The sequence below is a fragment of the Oryzias melastigma genome, linkage group LG18, assembly GCF_002922805.2.
Source record: "Oryzias melastigma strain HK-1 linkage group LG18, ASM292280v2, whole genome shotgun sequence".
In the NCBI taxonomy this organism is placed as follows: Eukaryota; Metazoa; Chordata; class Actinopteri; order Beloniformes; family Adrianichthyidae; genus Oryzias; species Oryzias melastigma.
Genome location: NC_050529.1, coordinates 24,675,762 through 24,688,521, shown reverse-complemented (window position 1 = coordinate 24,688,521; position 12,760 = coordinate 24,675,762). Strand labels below are relative to the sequence as shown.

Below are 12,760 nucleotides of genomic sequence, written 5' to 3'. Positions count from 1 at the left end.
TGGGCCATGCATAGCTAATGATGGTGCATGTAGTAAAAGTGTGGCTGAAATGCTGCTGTCAGCTTTCAGCAAAGCAATCAAGAAAAAGCATCATTTTATGAACGTTGATGAAAAGGTTGATCTATAAAGTCAGAATGACTTTGTTTTTGAGGAGTTTTTATTGTTTCACATCTCCTCCTCTTAAAGCTGCTTGTCTTCTCTTTTCAGGTGTTTTGAAGCGCATGGAGTGGCTCCAAGAGCTGATGGGACACATCCGAAATGTTGCCTATGGAGCAGTCTCTGTCACCTGCAGAGACACAAAGCTGGTATGTTTGTGCTCCTCTGACTGAAGATGAAGAGATTTAGTCTGACCCTGAGGAACTCCTCAGACATTCGAGCTGTCACGGATCAACACAAAAAGTGAACTGGTTTTGAAACAAGAGCAGCAGGGCGGGTTATCATTGTTTCTCTGAATGCAGTCGTGTTCAGATCCTCTTTTCTACTTCACTGTAAGGCTAGCTTCATCACTAATGCAGTGCATGAACTGCACCCCCCCTTCCCCTGCCTGTCTGTTTACATTCTCTCCCACTAGCTTACAGCCCCTCACAACCACAACATTAGCAGTGCAACAAAAATGGCAGCCGTGTCCTTTCTCTCCAGCGGTACAGTTCTGATACGAGGAAAACAAAGACGTTCATGGATCTGTTCGTGTAGCAGGAAGATTGTGGCCCCGCCCAGTTTATTCTCTGTCACAAAAAGGCTCTTTCTCAAACTACTTTTTTCTGCTCTTCCATCATCAGAAAAATGCTACAACCTCCAAAAAAACCCTCCATAATCATCGGAGTGGGTAGAAAGTTCCACATTTTATAAAGACTAAACACTTTGAGAGTTTTTAAAGGGAGGAACCATGATTTAGAGCAGAGGTCTGCAACCTGCAGCTCCAGAACCACATGTGGGTAAAATAAAATCTTTTCATATATTTTAAAAAGGAAAAAGTAAGTAAGTAGTAAAGCTACATAAAGGAAATTACCTTAAACTTTGTTCAACTCATTGACAAACAGTTGAAGGACAGTATGAATCATTCAATGAGGATCTAACAACAGCAACTCTAATTCTCCATCAGTCCTTTGTAGTTTATTAACGTCATACTGACACATTTGGACTGAATTTTCAGCTTCATTTATCACAGAAAATCTATTTATTGTCAGTAACCAGAATTAAAGCTTCATAAAGTTATAATCCACTGGATTATAAAGCAGATTTTCTATTTTTGAACAAATTCAAGAATTTAAAGTGTTCCTCGTGGTTTTAATATGTGGTCACTTCATTAGCTCTGATTTAGTTTTTGTTGTTATATTTATGAATTTGTGGCTGAAATTCATCAGAAACAGTGAAGTAAGCAGTTTTTTATGTATTTATCATTGATGAATTTACACTTCCTACTGCATTTGCTGCAGTGACATGATCCTATGGTGCTTTGAAAGGAAGTCATGCAAAAGCTATTTTCTCTTAATATTTATGTTTAATTTATGTCAAAAACACAATAGTTTATTTAAATGTTTCATGTCAGAAGAAAAAACAATATAAATCAGTCTTATTTTTCTAAAGGGGACTGAAGACTTTGGGGCTCCCTCTGGGTTTGAGAGTTTAATGTTGCAGACCCCTGATTTAGACGTTTAGGAATGAGAACTAAACGATTGTGCTGTCTTCTGGTATTCCTGGTGCAGGAACACCGGTGTGGAGCCCTTAAGCTGAAGGTCTCTTCCTGTTGTACCTGCAGGCCACAGACTTCCTTTTCCAGCTCTTTGCTGCTGCTGTCGTCTGCTGGGCCGACCACCTCATGCCGCTGCTTCTGGGCGTCAGGACCCAGTGGTTTCCATGGCAACCAGACCCCAGACCTCCACTGTTGACGCACGGTCTGTATGGTGTGGATGTGCAGGCGGACCACACCTTGCAGCAGTGCTTGCTGGGAGTCTGTCACAGCCTGCCTCTGCTGCTGAACAAAGAACCATGGAGCGGTCAGACCCACAAGGTTGGTTTCTCTGCTCCTTCATCTTTGAGAGACCTGACTGTGTCCGCTCCTGTTTAAAACCTTGTAGTGACTGTGTCTGTTGTGTGTCAGTTTATAGACTGGCTTCTTAGCATATCAGACGGTCCTGAACACAGTCTGTCCGCCGTGACCATCCGCACCGCCAAAGGTGAGGACCACAGACTCATCTTCAGGATCACAACTGATCCTTCCATGACGTGTTTTGATCTTATCCTACATTTACTTTTTTTTGCTGGAAATGTGTCGTTTTGAACTGAACCGTCTTTTTCACACACTCCCAGTGTTTCTGTTCTGTGATTTACAGTAACTTTTCAACCGTTAGCACGATAATTATTGTAGATTGTGAAGGAGAAAACTAAACTAACTAAAAATAAAGACACATTTTAGATGTTAGTTTATTAAACTTTTAATAAATAATGCAGCCTCTGTGCTTCATTAGTTTCTAGTATTGAAACAAGATTAAATCTAATGAGGTCGGCATCTGAAACAAAGGTGTTGTTGTGGTACCAGAGCCTTCTAGAACTTCCTGTGACATCACTACTGACCCGGATTAGCACCACTGCACATGTGTCAAAGATGATGGCCGGCGCAGAATTAGACAGTGTGCACCACATTTTTGAGATAAAATAAAAACAGTTAACTTTTGAAATAGTCGATTAGTTGTCGACTAATCGTTGCAGCCCTAGTAAACTCACAGCTTTGCTCGGATGCAACCAAATATTGTGGTGAAACATGAGCAGCTCCTAAATCACCTTTCCTTTTGTGTGTCAGGTGAGAGTGTCATTGTTTCAGCACGAACAGCTGCACAGAAAGACTTTGATAGGTTTTATTTGACAGAATCAGACAGTCATGCAGTCACTCCTTCTCCACTCAAAGCTCTAAATGCTTCGTGGCTTCACTGTTTCAGCTGCTCTCTTGGCTCTGAAGTCCTCCGCCGAGTTCAGGAAGAAAGCCGTGTGGACTCGGGCCTACGGCTGGTAGCCCTCAAGAGCGCGGTCCTGTCATTACCACGGCAACGCTGGACACTCCTCCCTCCTGGGTTTGTCGGATGGAGATGGATGACTGGACTCTCACCACAGCATTGAAACAATTCAAGAGGATGGCCTTCATCCCAGCGCAACGAACAAACTCTTCACCCTCTTACAAGTATTACTTCAACGTTTCCTTTAATGTGATTCATACAATAAAGCAGAGGAACAAAGACAGCGGCGCCTCCATCACTTCCTCTTCCTCCTCTTGTTCCATCTGTCCAGATGGTACCGTCTCTCCTTCAGGAGCTGCCACACTGTCATACCAGCTCCTGAAAATGCAGGGATGCTTTAAGGAAGTTGCTCGCATGAAAAAAAGCATCTGTTTTAGGCTTCACAGCAAACTTTGAAGGAAACACTCTAGAGTTGAGGAATGTGTGTCTGATTAATATCTGGTTCAGGGGTCTGCAACCTGAGGCTCTGGAGCCACATGCAGCTCCTTTGCCCTCCTTTATGGCTCTTTGGCCACAATGGAGGGCAAATTGTTGGTATTTTTAAGGAAAAATGAATACATAATAGTTTTGTAGTATTGGTTCATTTACTTCAATTAATTATATTTTGTTACTTATACTTAGGTTTTAAACTAAACTGAGAAAAATGATGGTAAAATGTTTTATCTGCTATCAGAGCAAATTCTTATTAGAATAACATCATCTTATTGCATTAAGTTTTGAAACAAATACTTGTATTCTACACCAAAACTCATTGTGTTTATATTCAATAGTTAAAGGAGAAAAAAGCTGAAGAAACACCAAAGTAACAATGATAGAAAAGATGTTTTAGCATTTTTAGTTCAAGTGAAACTGTTGCAGCTGGAAGATCCTTTCAAACACAGCATGTATGTTATTTTGAAAGGAACTTGTATGAGCTGCTTTCAACAGTAAAATAAAGTATTTTAAGGCTATATTTTATAAACATAAATAACGTGTATTTTTTGGACTTTGAAGTGGGGACTTAGCAGCTCTCTAGTCCATAAGAAAGTGGATCATATGGCTCTTTTTGCACTAAAGGCGTCAGACCCTGATCTAGGCTGAGGTCCACCCAGTGGAAGGAGCATCGTATTCTTCATCCTGCACGAGAACTGAGGGTGGTGGGTCCTCTGAGTAAAGTCTTATGATAAAGTCAGCCCTTCATGGTTCCTGTGAGCCAATAGTTACTGTGTGGTGAGGAAACATCAGTGTGGGTGGAGCCATGTGCATTTAGTAAGAATGCTGCCACAAACGAAGGCAGGATTCAGTCCCAGAGAAGAACATCTAGTGTTCTTACATCTGTTTTCCTTTCCAACTGATTAAAGTCTCTCTGCATCAAAAGTCCTGCAGCGTCAGACTTCCAGCACTACCAAACGTGTTTGTTTATCTCACCGATTGCAAGAACAGGCAGATAGATCATGGAGGAGAGAGAGATCTGGAAATGTGGGCAGGTCAAGGCTGCTGGTTCAGTGAAGGTTAGAGCCCGGTTGATCACAGCGCCTGAAAAAGAACCGGGAGGAACTTAATGCAGTGAATGAATGAATGGAAGAATGAAAAACAAAGGAACCTGTGAAGCAAACAACAATCAAAGGAAACAAAATAAGAAATTGAAAAGATTAAATCCCCAAAATAACTTATGATAGCAGATTGTTTTTACTACTTTTGCTTTTTTTTAAAGCAGGAGTGTCAAACTCAATCACACGGGACAAAATCCAAAACACACCTTAGGTCGCGGGCTGAACAGGATAAACATTTATTGAACACTTTAAAACTACATTTTAAAACTTTAAAACTATAACTTTTTAACGTAATTATGAACTAGATATATAGCATCGCCTGTGATAATGCTAGTGTGAATGCTGTAAGATGAATTTGGCCGCATAAGATGCTGAAATTGATAGCTAAAAACACTCAAGCTGATAGCTGAAAACACTGAAGCTGATAGCTGAAAACACTGATGTTGATAGCTGAAAACACTGAAGCTGATAGCTGAAAACACTGATGTTGATAGCTGAAAACACTGAAGCTGATAGCTGAAAACGCTGACGTGGATAGCTAAAAACACTGATGTTGATAGCTGAAAACACTGAAGCTGATAGCTGAAAACACTGATGTTGATAGCTAAAAACACTTATGTTGATAGCTGAAAACACTGAAGCTGATAGCTGAAAACACTGATGTGGATAGCTGAAAACACTGAAGCTGATAGCTGAAAACACTGAAGCTGATAGCTGAAAACACTGAAGCTGATAGCTGAAAACACTGATGTGGATAGCTGAAAACACTGAAGCTGATAGCTGAAAACACTGATGTTGATAGCTGAAAACACTGATGTTGATAGCTGAAAACACTGATGTTGATAGCTGAAAACACTGATGTTGATAGCCAGCTAAAATATGAACTAAATCCCAAATTAGCCTAAAAACTAAAAAATGTTCTAAACATGCGTCCTCCATCATCAGAAAAGTGTTTAAAACACTCCAAAATCCTTTTCATTGGAGTTGATCTCTAAACTCATGAACCAACAGGAAATGTTTTTGCCTCTTTTTTTTCTCCTATCACATTTATTTGAGTCCTCTGCAGCGCTAAAACAAACAGCTCTGATTTATGCTACGTTTTATCAGCTTTGTTGATGTGTTTCCTCAGCTTCAGGGAGTCTTCATGTAAGTACAAATATTTGACCTTGAATATTTGAACTGATCTTCAGATCGCTATGATTGCTGGCAGCTCCATTCCTGTGAGCGTCTCTGTCTCTAAAGTAAAGTTGGTTTGAATCGGACATGTGGGGTTTGACGGAGTCACCTTCATTGATGACTGACAGGGTGTATAAGGGGATCCAGAGAGAATAGCGCGTCTGCAGCATGGTGATGGAGGGGGTGGCCACAACACACAGCAGCTCATGGGGGTACCTGTTAGCACACAGAGCACACTCTCATCTGAAGCTATGGAACAGTTCATTAACCCTTTAACACCTGAGGCGTCTCCGGTGACGATTAAACACTAAATCTTTAACGTACGGTTACTTTTCAACCGTTAACATGATCATTCCAGTAGATTCTGAAGGAGGAAAGCATCTCAATGTGCCGCTTTCCTCCTTTGCAGTAAGTTGCAGTAAATCAAAGAACATATTATCTTCATACTTTTTGGTAGTTTGGTTTATCTTCCGTCTACAAGCAAACTTAAAGTGGTAAAACCATCTTTCTCTCCGCTTTTATTTGTTACGGTTCAGAGCCAGTCGTATAAAGCCTCTGTTTTTACATTTTGAAAGCATTTCTCTTTTAACATTTCAAAGTAAAAGTAGTTCACAAGCATCTCTCCAGTTTAAAAGCATGGCATTCGCTGTCCTAACACTGATCCAGAATCCAGTGCTGAACGATGCTTCTACCAGGTTAGTGAACAGCATTTGATTTTCAACTTCCAATCAGGTCATTAGGGCCTTCATTAGCACACCTTTAGCACACGTGTGTCAAAGTCAGGTTTTAGCATGTTGCTAAAATATTAGCATCACATTGCTTAGATACTAGCTAAACTCCAAAATAACCAAAAATTCGTAGGTAAACATAATTATTCAAAAACGTTAGTCTGTTACTAAAATAGAAGTTGAACTCTAAATTAGCCTATAAAACCCCCAGTAGATAACAAATTAGACAAAAACGTTAGCATGTTGCTAAAATATTAGGTGAACTAAATATATTTTTTAAATGACTATAATAAATGAAAACATATCCCATGAATATATTTAAGGATTTGTTCCTAATCTACTTAAAATTTGACATTTGAAGACTTTTTCATGTATTTCCTAATGGTCATATTTTGCTCAATATTTAAAAAAACTAAAAAGTTTATGAATATCAAAAATAGAAGCAGTAATGTCCTGAACGAGCTGAACGTTTCAATATCAACTATTGATTACTAAACCTTCACACGACAACATGATGTCGGGATCTGAAACAAGGAACTATTTTTCACTAAAGATAAAGTTTTGCTCTCACTGACGTAAATATAAAATAATTACATGTTTTGGTGCTGAACTTTCACAGCTTTGTTTCATATTTACTTCTGAATCTATATCATATAAAGCAACTACTATTAAATTAGTTGTCAACTCTTTTAATAGTTGATTAGTTATTTGTTTGTTATTTGTGTTGTTGTCTTTCTAATGTTTTTCCTTAGAACTGCCGTGACAAATGAAATTATAAAGTTCACTTCACTTATTCACATGTATTGTGTGGTTTTACCAGCCAGAGGGAATGTTTGGATTTCAGAAAATATGGTGTAAATGTGTACATTTCTTGCCTCAGTCGTCATTAACAACATGATGAGAAGGCTGAAGAAAGCGGACACCGTTTGATGCCCCGACCTTTGGGAACTTTTAACTGCTAAAGAACGTACCGCAGGAGGTCCAGAATGTTCCACAGGAAGAACTGCACACACACTACTGGCTCTCTTTGAATGTCTTCACACATGGTGACCACGATCAACAAAATGTTCTTCTCCATGACCTGAAATGAGAGCATAAAGAGTCCAGGTGAATGACAGCAGCACACAGTCAGACAGGCAGCGAATGGGGTTTCTGACACACCTGAACGAAGCGAGGAAGAAGTCTGGCTTTCTCGATGCCGTCGGCGATGTGGAAAAGCTCCAGCACTGACAGGAGCTGGCACAGGCTCATCACAAAGCCAACCGAGTAGAAGGTGTCCGCCAAAGCATCTGCAGAGACACCATGAAGGTCTTTTCCAGCGGACCAGCAGATTGTGTCAGACTGAGAGGACATGCTGGTCTCGCTTGGACTTGTTGGTTTATTCATTCATACCTGTCCCAAACGTGAAAAACCTTGTAATGGTGTTAGCCAGGATCCACGTGTGACCGCAGAACTGGAACAAGTTGTAGGTGAAAATGTAGACAAACCTGAAGCTGAGCCTGCAGATGATCATGATGAAAACATTAGCTTTTATTTTTAACAAGACACTGATTGAAATGATTTGTTTAACTTTTCCCATCTGCCTTAAAGAGATTCTTGCCTTTCATTAGACGCCTCAGCTGTTAAACTCTCATTCCAATCATCTTTTGATCTATTGTCAAAGGTTTACTAGTGTTTTTTTTACAATACAATACATCCATCCATTTTCCTGACCGCTGTGTCCCTTTCGGGGTCGCGGGGTGCCAGAGCCTAACCCGGCTGCTGATGGGTGAAGGCGGGGTACACCCTGGACAGGTCGCCAGTCTGTCACAGGGCCTCAATCACACACTCATTCACTCTCACATTCACACCTAGGGGCAATTTAGAGTCACCAATTAACCTATGAAGCATGTTTTTGGACAGTGGGAGGAAGCCGGAGTCCCCGGTGAAAACCCACGCATGCACGGGGAGAACATGCAAACTCCACACAGAAAGGTCCCAAATCCCCCAAAAAAGCAGGATTTGATGTATGAACAGAAATTTAAATGTAATTAAAATAAAGTACATGAATTCACTGTAAAATTAGGGAGGTTTCTAATTAATTGAAGCACTTAAAATTATATTTATTGCCATAATTATGTGTGTTTTAAGGTTTTTACCTATTGACTGCTGACTGACCAAATGGAAAATGATGCAATGAAATTATTGCAGTATCGCGATATTATCGATGTAAGCCATGTATCGCGTATCGTATCGTATCGTATCGTGAGGTACCCAGTGATTCCCAGCCCTAACGTCCAGTCTGGCGGCAGCCGTGCATCATCATACGGCACAGCAGAGTCACCAACTCCCCCTCAGTCCCTCCCAGTCTCCCCCCGAGTACATTCCATCACCATCCACCTCAGCGAAACATAAACACTCACCTGAGCACAGGTGTCAGCTCACCTTAGCACTAATAGTCTGTGTGACAGAATAAAAGTCTTTATCTGAATGGGTTTGTGTGATGGAGTGTGTGAGCTGCAGTTGTATTGTGTACATTCTGACTAGTTTAAATGTGGAGACTATTTTACCCAACAAGTGTGTGTGTAACTATAGAGTGTGAGTGAAGAGAGGCCCCGCCCATTCTAGTTTGTTACTTAGTCCTGGTTGTTTTAAGATGTTGCCTCCCTCTCAGGAAAGGAACATGTATGAGCTGCTTTCAACAGTAAAATAAAGTATTTTAAGGCTATCTTTTCTCCCCCACAAGAAGCTCTCAGCCCGTATCTGTTGGCTCAGCTGTTGGACAGCACAAGTTAAAAAAAAAAAAAAGTCACCAAAAAATGTAGGGAACGGGCCATGGAGAGGGGAGGAAAACAGGTTTCCATGACAACAGGCTCTGCTTATCGCACCTTCAGCGGATTGTTCTGGTTCAGTCCAAGGGAGTGTGCCCTTGCCTCAGGGTTCCTGATTAGGGAAGACTGTTCAGGCGCAGACAGACTCAGCTTCTACCTGCCGGCTGAATGTCCAGGAGCTGCTTAATGGCAGAATATTCACTGATCAGATCCATTTTCTGGGTTTCCTGTCATTTTCTATGGCTATTTCCTAATGCCCCCCCAACCCCCAACCCCTAACTGCTAAAAAACTATAAAGTCGAGACTATCTAGTGTCCTGGATTTTAAAGGCACTTTGGACACGATGCTCACTACTTTTCTTTCGTTTTTCTGATATGATGTCACTGATTTCATGAAGTGAAAACTGAATAAAAACTAACCACGTTTATTGATGACACTACTGTGCCATCAAAACTGTGTCATGGTGAAAATGTGGATGATTTATTCAAGTATTACATTTAAACTGGATTTTTTGTTCGAAATTGTTTGACCGCAATGCATTGTGGTCTACATTCACTAATCTAGTGAGCATCGATGCAAGTTTTTTGCAAAGACTTTATTACTCAATTTTGGAATTCCTAGATTCAGACAGCACTAGAAAAGGGTGATATATAACTATATAACCGAGTAGGGGGGAATTCAGACATTAACCTAGGACATAGTTTCTGCAGATCAGCAGGAGTTCATTAGAAATTCACCTCTGATTTGTGGGTGGGACTGTTAGCATACAGTAAGCCTGCGCTCATTTCACATCATCCCATTTTTTACACACTCCCCTCACACTTACAGACTCTCACAACCACAACCTAACATTACTGGTGAGAGAGATATAGTATGTCCTTTCCATCAAACTCATTTTGACAGGTGACCTTTGACCTCTACATTCCGATGTGATGACGTAACAATTTGATATCGATTTGATATAAACTTTATATAAACTTTATATCAAATTGATATCAAATTGTTACGTCATCACATCGGAATGTAGAGGTCAAAGGTCACCTGTCAAAATGAGTTTGATGGAAAGGACATACTATATCTCTCTCTCGTGCAACAAAAATAGTGATCAATATCAGAGCTGTTCAGCTGTACAGTTCTGATCCAGATTCCAGCTCACCAGGAAAACAAAGACTTTCATGTCTTTGTCAGTATGCGGGGGAATCAGAATGGAGCAGAGCAGTGAGCTGGTGCCTCACTAATACAGTTTTTTTCATCTTTTTCATAAATAAAAACTTCAAAATGCAGTCTTCTATCATCAGAAACATGCTACAAAGATGAAATAATTTTAGAATCGATTACAAGATAACATCAAGTCATTAATAACAATAAAATAAAATGATCTGGAGGGCCGGATAGAATCACTCGGAGGGCCGGATCCGGCCCACGGGCCTTGGCTTTGACACGTGGTTAACACTATAATTCTAGTAGATTCTAAAGGAGAAAAGTGGCTTTTCTCCTTTAGAATCTACTGGAATGATTGTGTTAACGGTTGAAAAGTCGCACTAAATCAAAGAACACAACATGGATGAGACTCTAGGATCTTATCAATGACAGATCCAAATGAAAACCAGAGCCTGGAGTCTCACAGCAAGAACCAAAGCAAAGCGTCAGTCAGGCTTAGACTTGTCCTGATCCTTCTGAATGTCTGGGTTAGACCCATTTCATGTTAACCCTCCCTTTTTGGTGGAAATGACAGAGTTCTGCTGTTTTCCTTTGGTTTGGTTTGAGTAAGGCTCACCATGCAGCTGTGTGTGAAACACTTGACAGTTTTCCTTGCTAAGAATATTTGGCCCTATAGTGCAGGACTCTCCAGCAGCTTCTGCGTGATTGAGAAACTTCCCGGTTTCATAAACTATGAAACGACTCTGTAAGGAAGTCTGTGAGAGCGCCTTGAGGCGTAATCCCCCCGTCAGCAATGAAAGCTTCCACAGAATACCTGAACGCCCCCTGACAACAGCATTCCTTCATGACAAGCACCACTGCAACTGAAATTACTCACATTCCTCTGAAGTTTTTCCTAAAATCTTCCATTGCAGGTCAGAAAAGCAGCTCATAATCCCTGAGAGAGTTTAAAAAGGCGTGTTTTTCCTTCAGCTTGAGGCTCAGTTCAGCCGCCATCCTCCTTAAGTGGAAGCAGATAAAAGTGCTGCAATATCCGAACAGGGCACCGTTTCCTCAGACGTGTTGCGGCTGCTGTGGTTTCACTGCGAAAAGGAAGTGAGAAATTCCAAATGTGAGGCAGAAGTAGAATAGTCCCACCCTCTAAAGACAGAGTGAGCAGAGAGGTGGAGCAGAACAATGGGCCAAACTCCTGCAGGGACCACATGTGAAAACGGACATTCAGAGTGGAACAAATGGAGCTCAGAGAAAGCCAACCAGAAACAGACGCTTTTTCTACAATTTAAGAAGAAACGGGCCCTAACATGCAAAACAGGTCAGAATGTCAAACTCTGTCTGGATCATAAAGTAGAAACGTGATCCAGGATGAGCTCAGTTCATGATCCAACTGCAGAAGGAGACGTCATCTTCTGCTGTCGAACACTTTGAACTGATTCTGTTGCATTTCTCTTTTATTCAGAAGTAAACAGAAAAGCACTAAAGGAAGTTAACTTTGAACAACACCCCAAAGCCTTCCTCACACGTTTGAAGGGATCGTCCCATCTGGAGCATTCGAGTCTTTACTTCTCAGATGTTTGCATTTTTCTGAAAACAATTGACATCAAGCCTTAAAGTCCCCCATGAGGATTTTTTCATTTAAAAAAAAGGTTCCCTGGTAGAAATATAAATAATTTGTAACTTCTTAGCCTTTAGCTAGAACAATAAAAACAGCTCAGCGTTTAAACAGAGAGAACAATGCATGTCGGCTGGCGCCAAGCTTCCACCAGAGGCAGTGTGGGGTTCAGGTCTCGCCCCAGGAGGCAGGAATTGAACCTCCAACTGTCCGATCAGAGGTCGACAGCCCTAATGCTGCGCCATGGCTGTCCATTTAAAGAAAATTGTTTTATAGATGTCTGTTTTAGCAACAAATGAATGAGCGAAATGACACATAATATCTAAGAGACTTGGGTTCAGATGTGATCAACACAGTAGAAATCTTCACATTTATACTTTTTCTGATTTGAGGTTTTTTGTAATCTTGTTTGAATGAACTGTCATTGCTATTTCTATAGTATTTGTTGCATTCATGTTTAGGTTTAAATGTGCTACAACTGGCTTTAAACACTCCGTATGTTTAATGGTTTTAAATGTTTTAATGTTGGTTCAGAAGGTTTTCTTTCAGCCAAAGTTGTTCATTAAATCTGTAGATGTATAGACAAGCATGCCAACAACACTTGGTTGAATAATATCAGCCCATAGTAAATGATGCAGACATGAGTGGAAGTGAACTTTGTGAAGGAGGTTTGGTTGTGACTAAAGCTGTAAATCGCCCTCTAGTGGTGACATAAAGCACTTTCTCATTGTTG

General features: G+C 40.7%; 2 protein-coding genes across 7 annotated transcripts in view; one reads left to right on the top strand and one right to left on the bottom strand.

The window, feature by feature from the left end:
- The window catches only part of focad (focadhesin), a 46,966-nt gene extending 43,732 nt beyond the window's left edge, over positions 1-3,234 (top strand). For all 5 annotated transcript variants that reach the window (XM_024287895.2, XM_036216592.1, XM_036216593.1 and 2 more), the window contains exons 41-44: positions 208-305; positions 1,760-2,011; positions 2,102-2,177; positions 2,937-3,234. In XM_024287895.2, the coding sequence (XP_024143663.1) occupies positions 208-305; positions 1,760-2,011; positions 2,102-2,177; positions 2,937-3,010 (500 nt within the window). In that variant the 3' untranslated portion in view covers positions 3,011-3,234. The remainder of the gene's footprint in view (positions 1-207; positions 306-1,759; positions 2,012-2,101; positions 2,178-2,936) is intronic.
- Positions 3,179-11,528, bottom strand: hacd4 (3-hydroxyacyl-CoA dehydratase 4). 2 transcript variants are annotated; one of them, XM_024287896.2, is made up of 7 exons: positions 11,296-11,527; positions 7,840-7,946; positions 7,609-7,736; positions 7,419-7,528; positions 5,829-5,935; positions 4,419-4,526; positions 3,179-3,329 (listed from the first exon to the last, which is right to left on the bottom strand). In XM_024287896.2, the coding sequence occupies exons 1-7, from the start codon at positions 11,325-11,327 to the stop codon at positions 3,247-3,249; spliced, it is 675 nt and encodes a 224-aa protein (XP_024143664.1). In that variant the 5' UTR covers positions 11,328-11,527; the 3' UTR covers positions 3,179-3,246. The 2 variants fall into 2 exon arrangements, with proteins under 2 accessions (XP_024143664.1, XP_036072487.1); XM_036216594.1 differs by lacking the exon at positions 7,840-7,946 and having other exon boundaries at positions 11,296-11,528.
- Positions 11,529-12,760: the final 1,232 nt, after the last annotated feature.

Excerpts from the sequence above, each read along its gene's own strand:
- hacd4 (XM_024287896.2), bottom strand. The coding sequence starts at position 11,327 with ATGGAAGATTTTAGGAAAAACTTCAGAGGAAT. Across the intron at positions 7,737-7,839 it reads GTTTTTCACGTTTGGGACAG|ATGCTTTGGCGGACACCTTC; the intron begins GTATGAATGAAT and ends GTGTCTCTGCAG. Across the intron at positions 4,527-5,828 it reads CCTGTCAGTCATCAATGAAG|GCGCTGTGATCAACCGGGCT; the intron begins GTGACTCCGTCA and ends GTTCTTTTTCAG.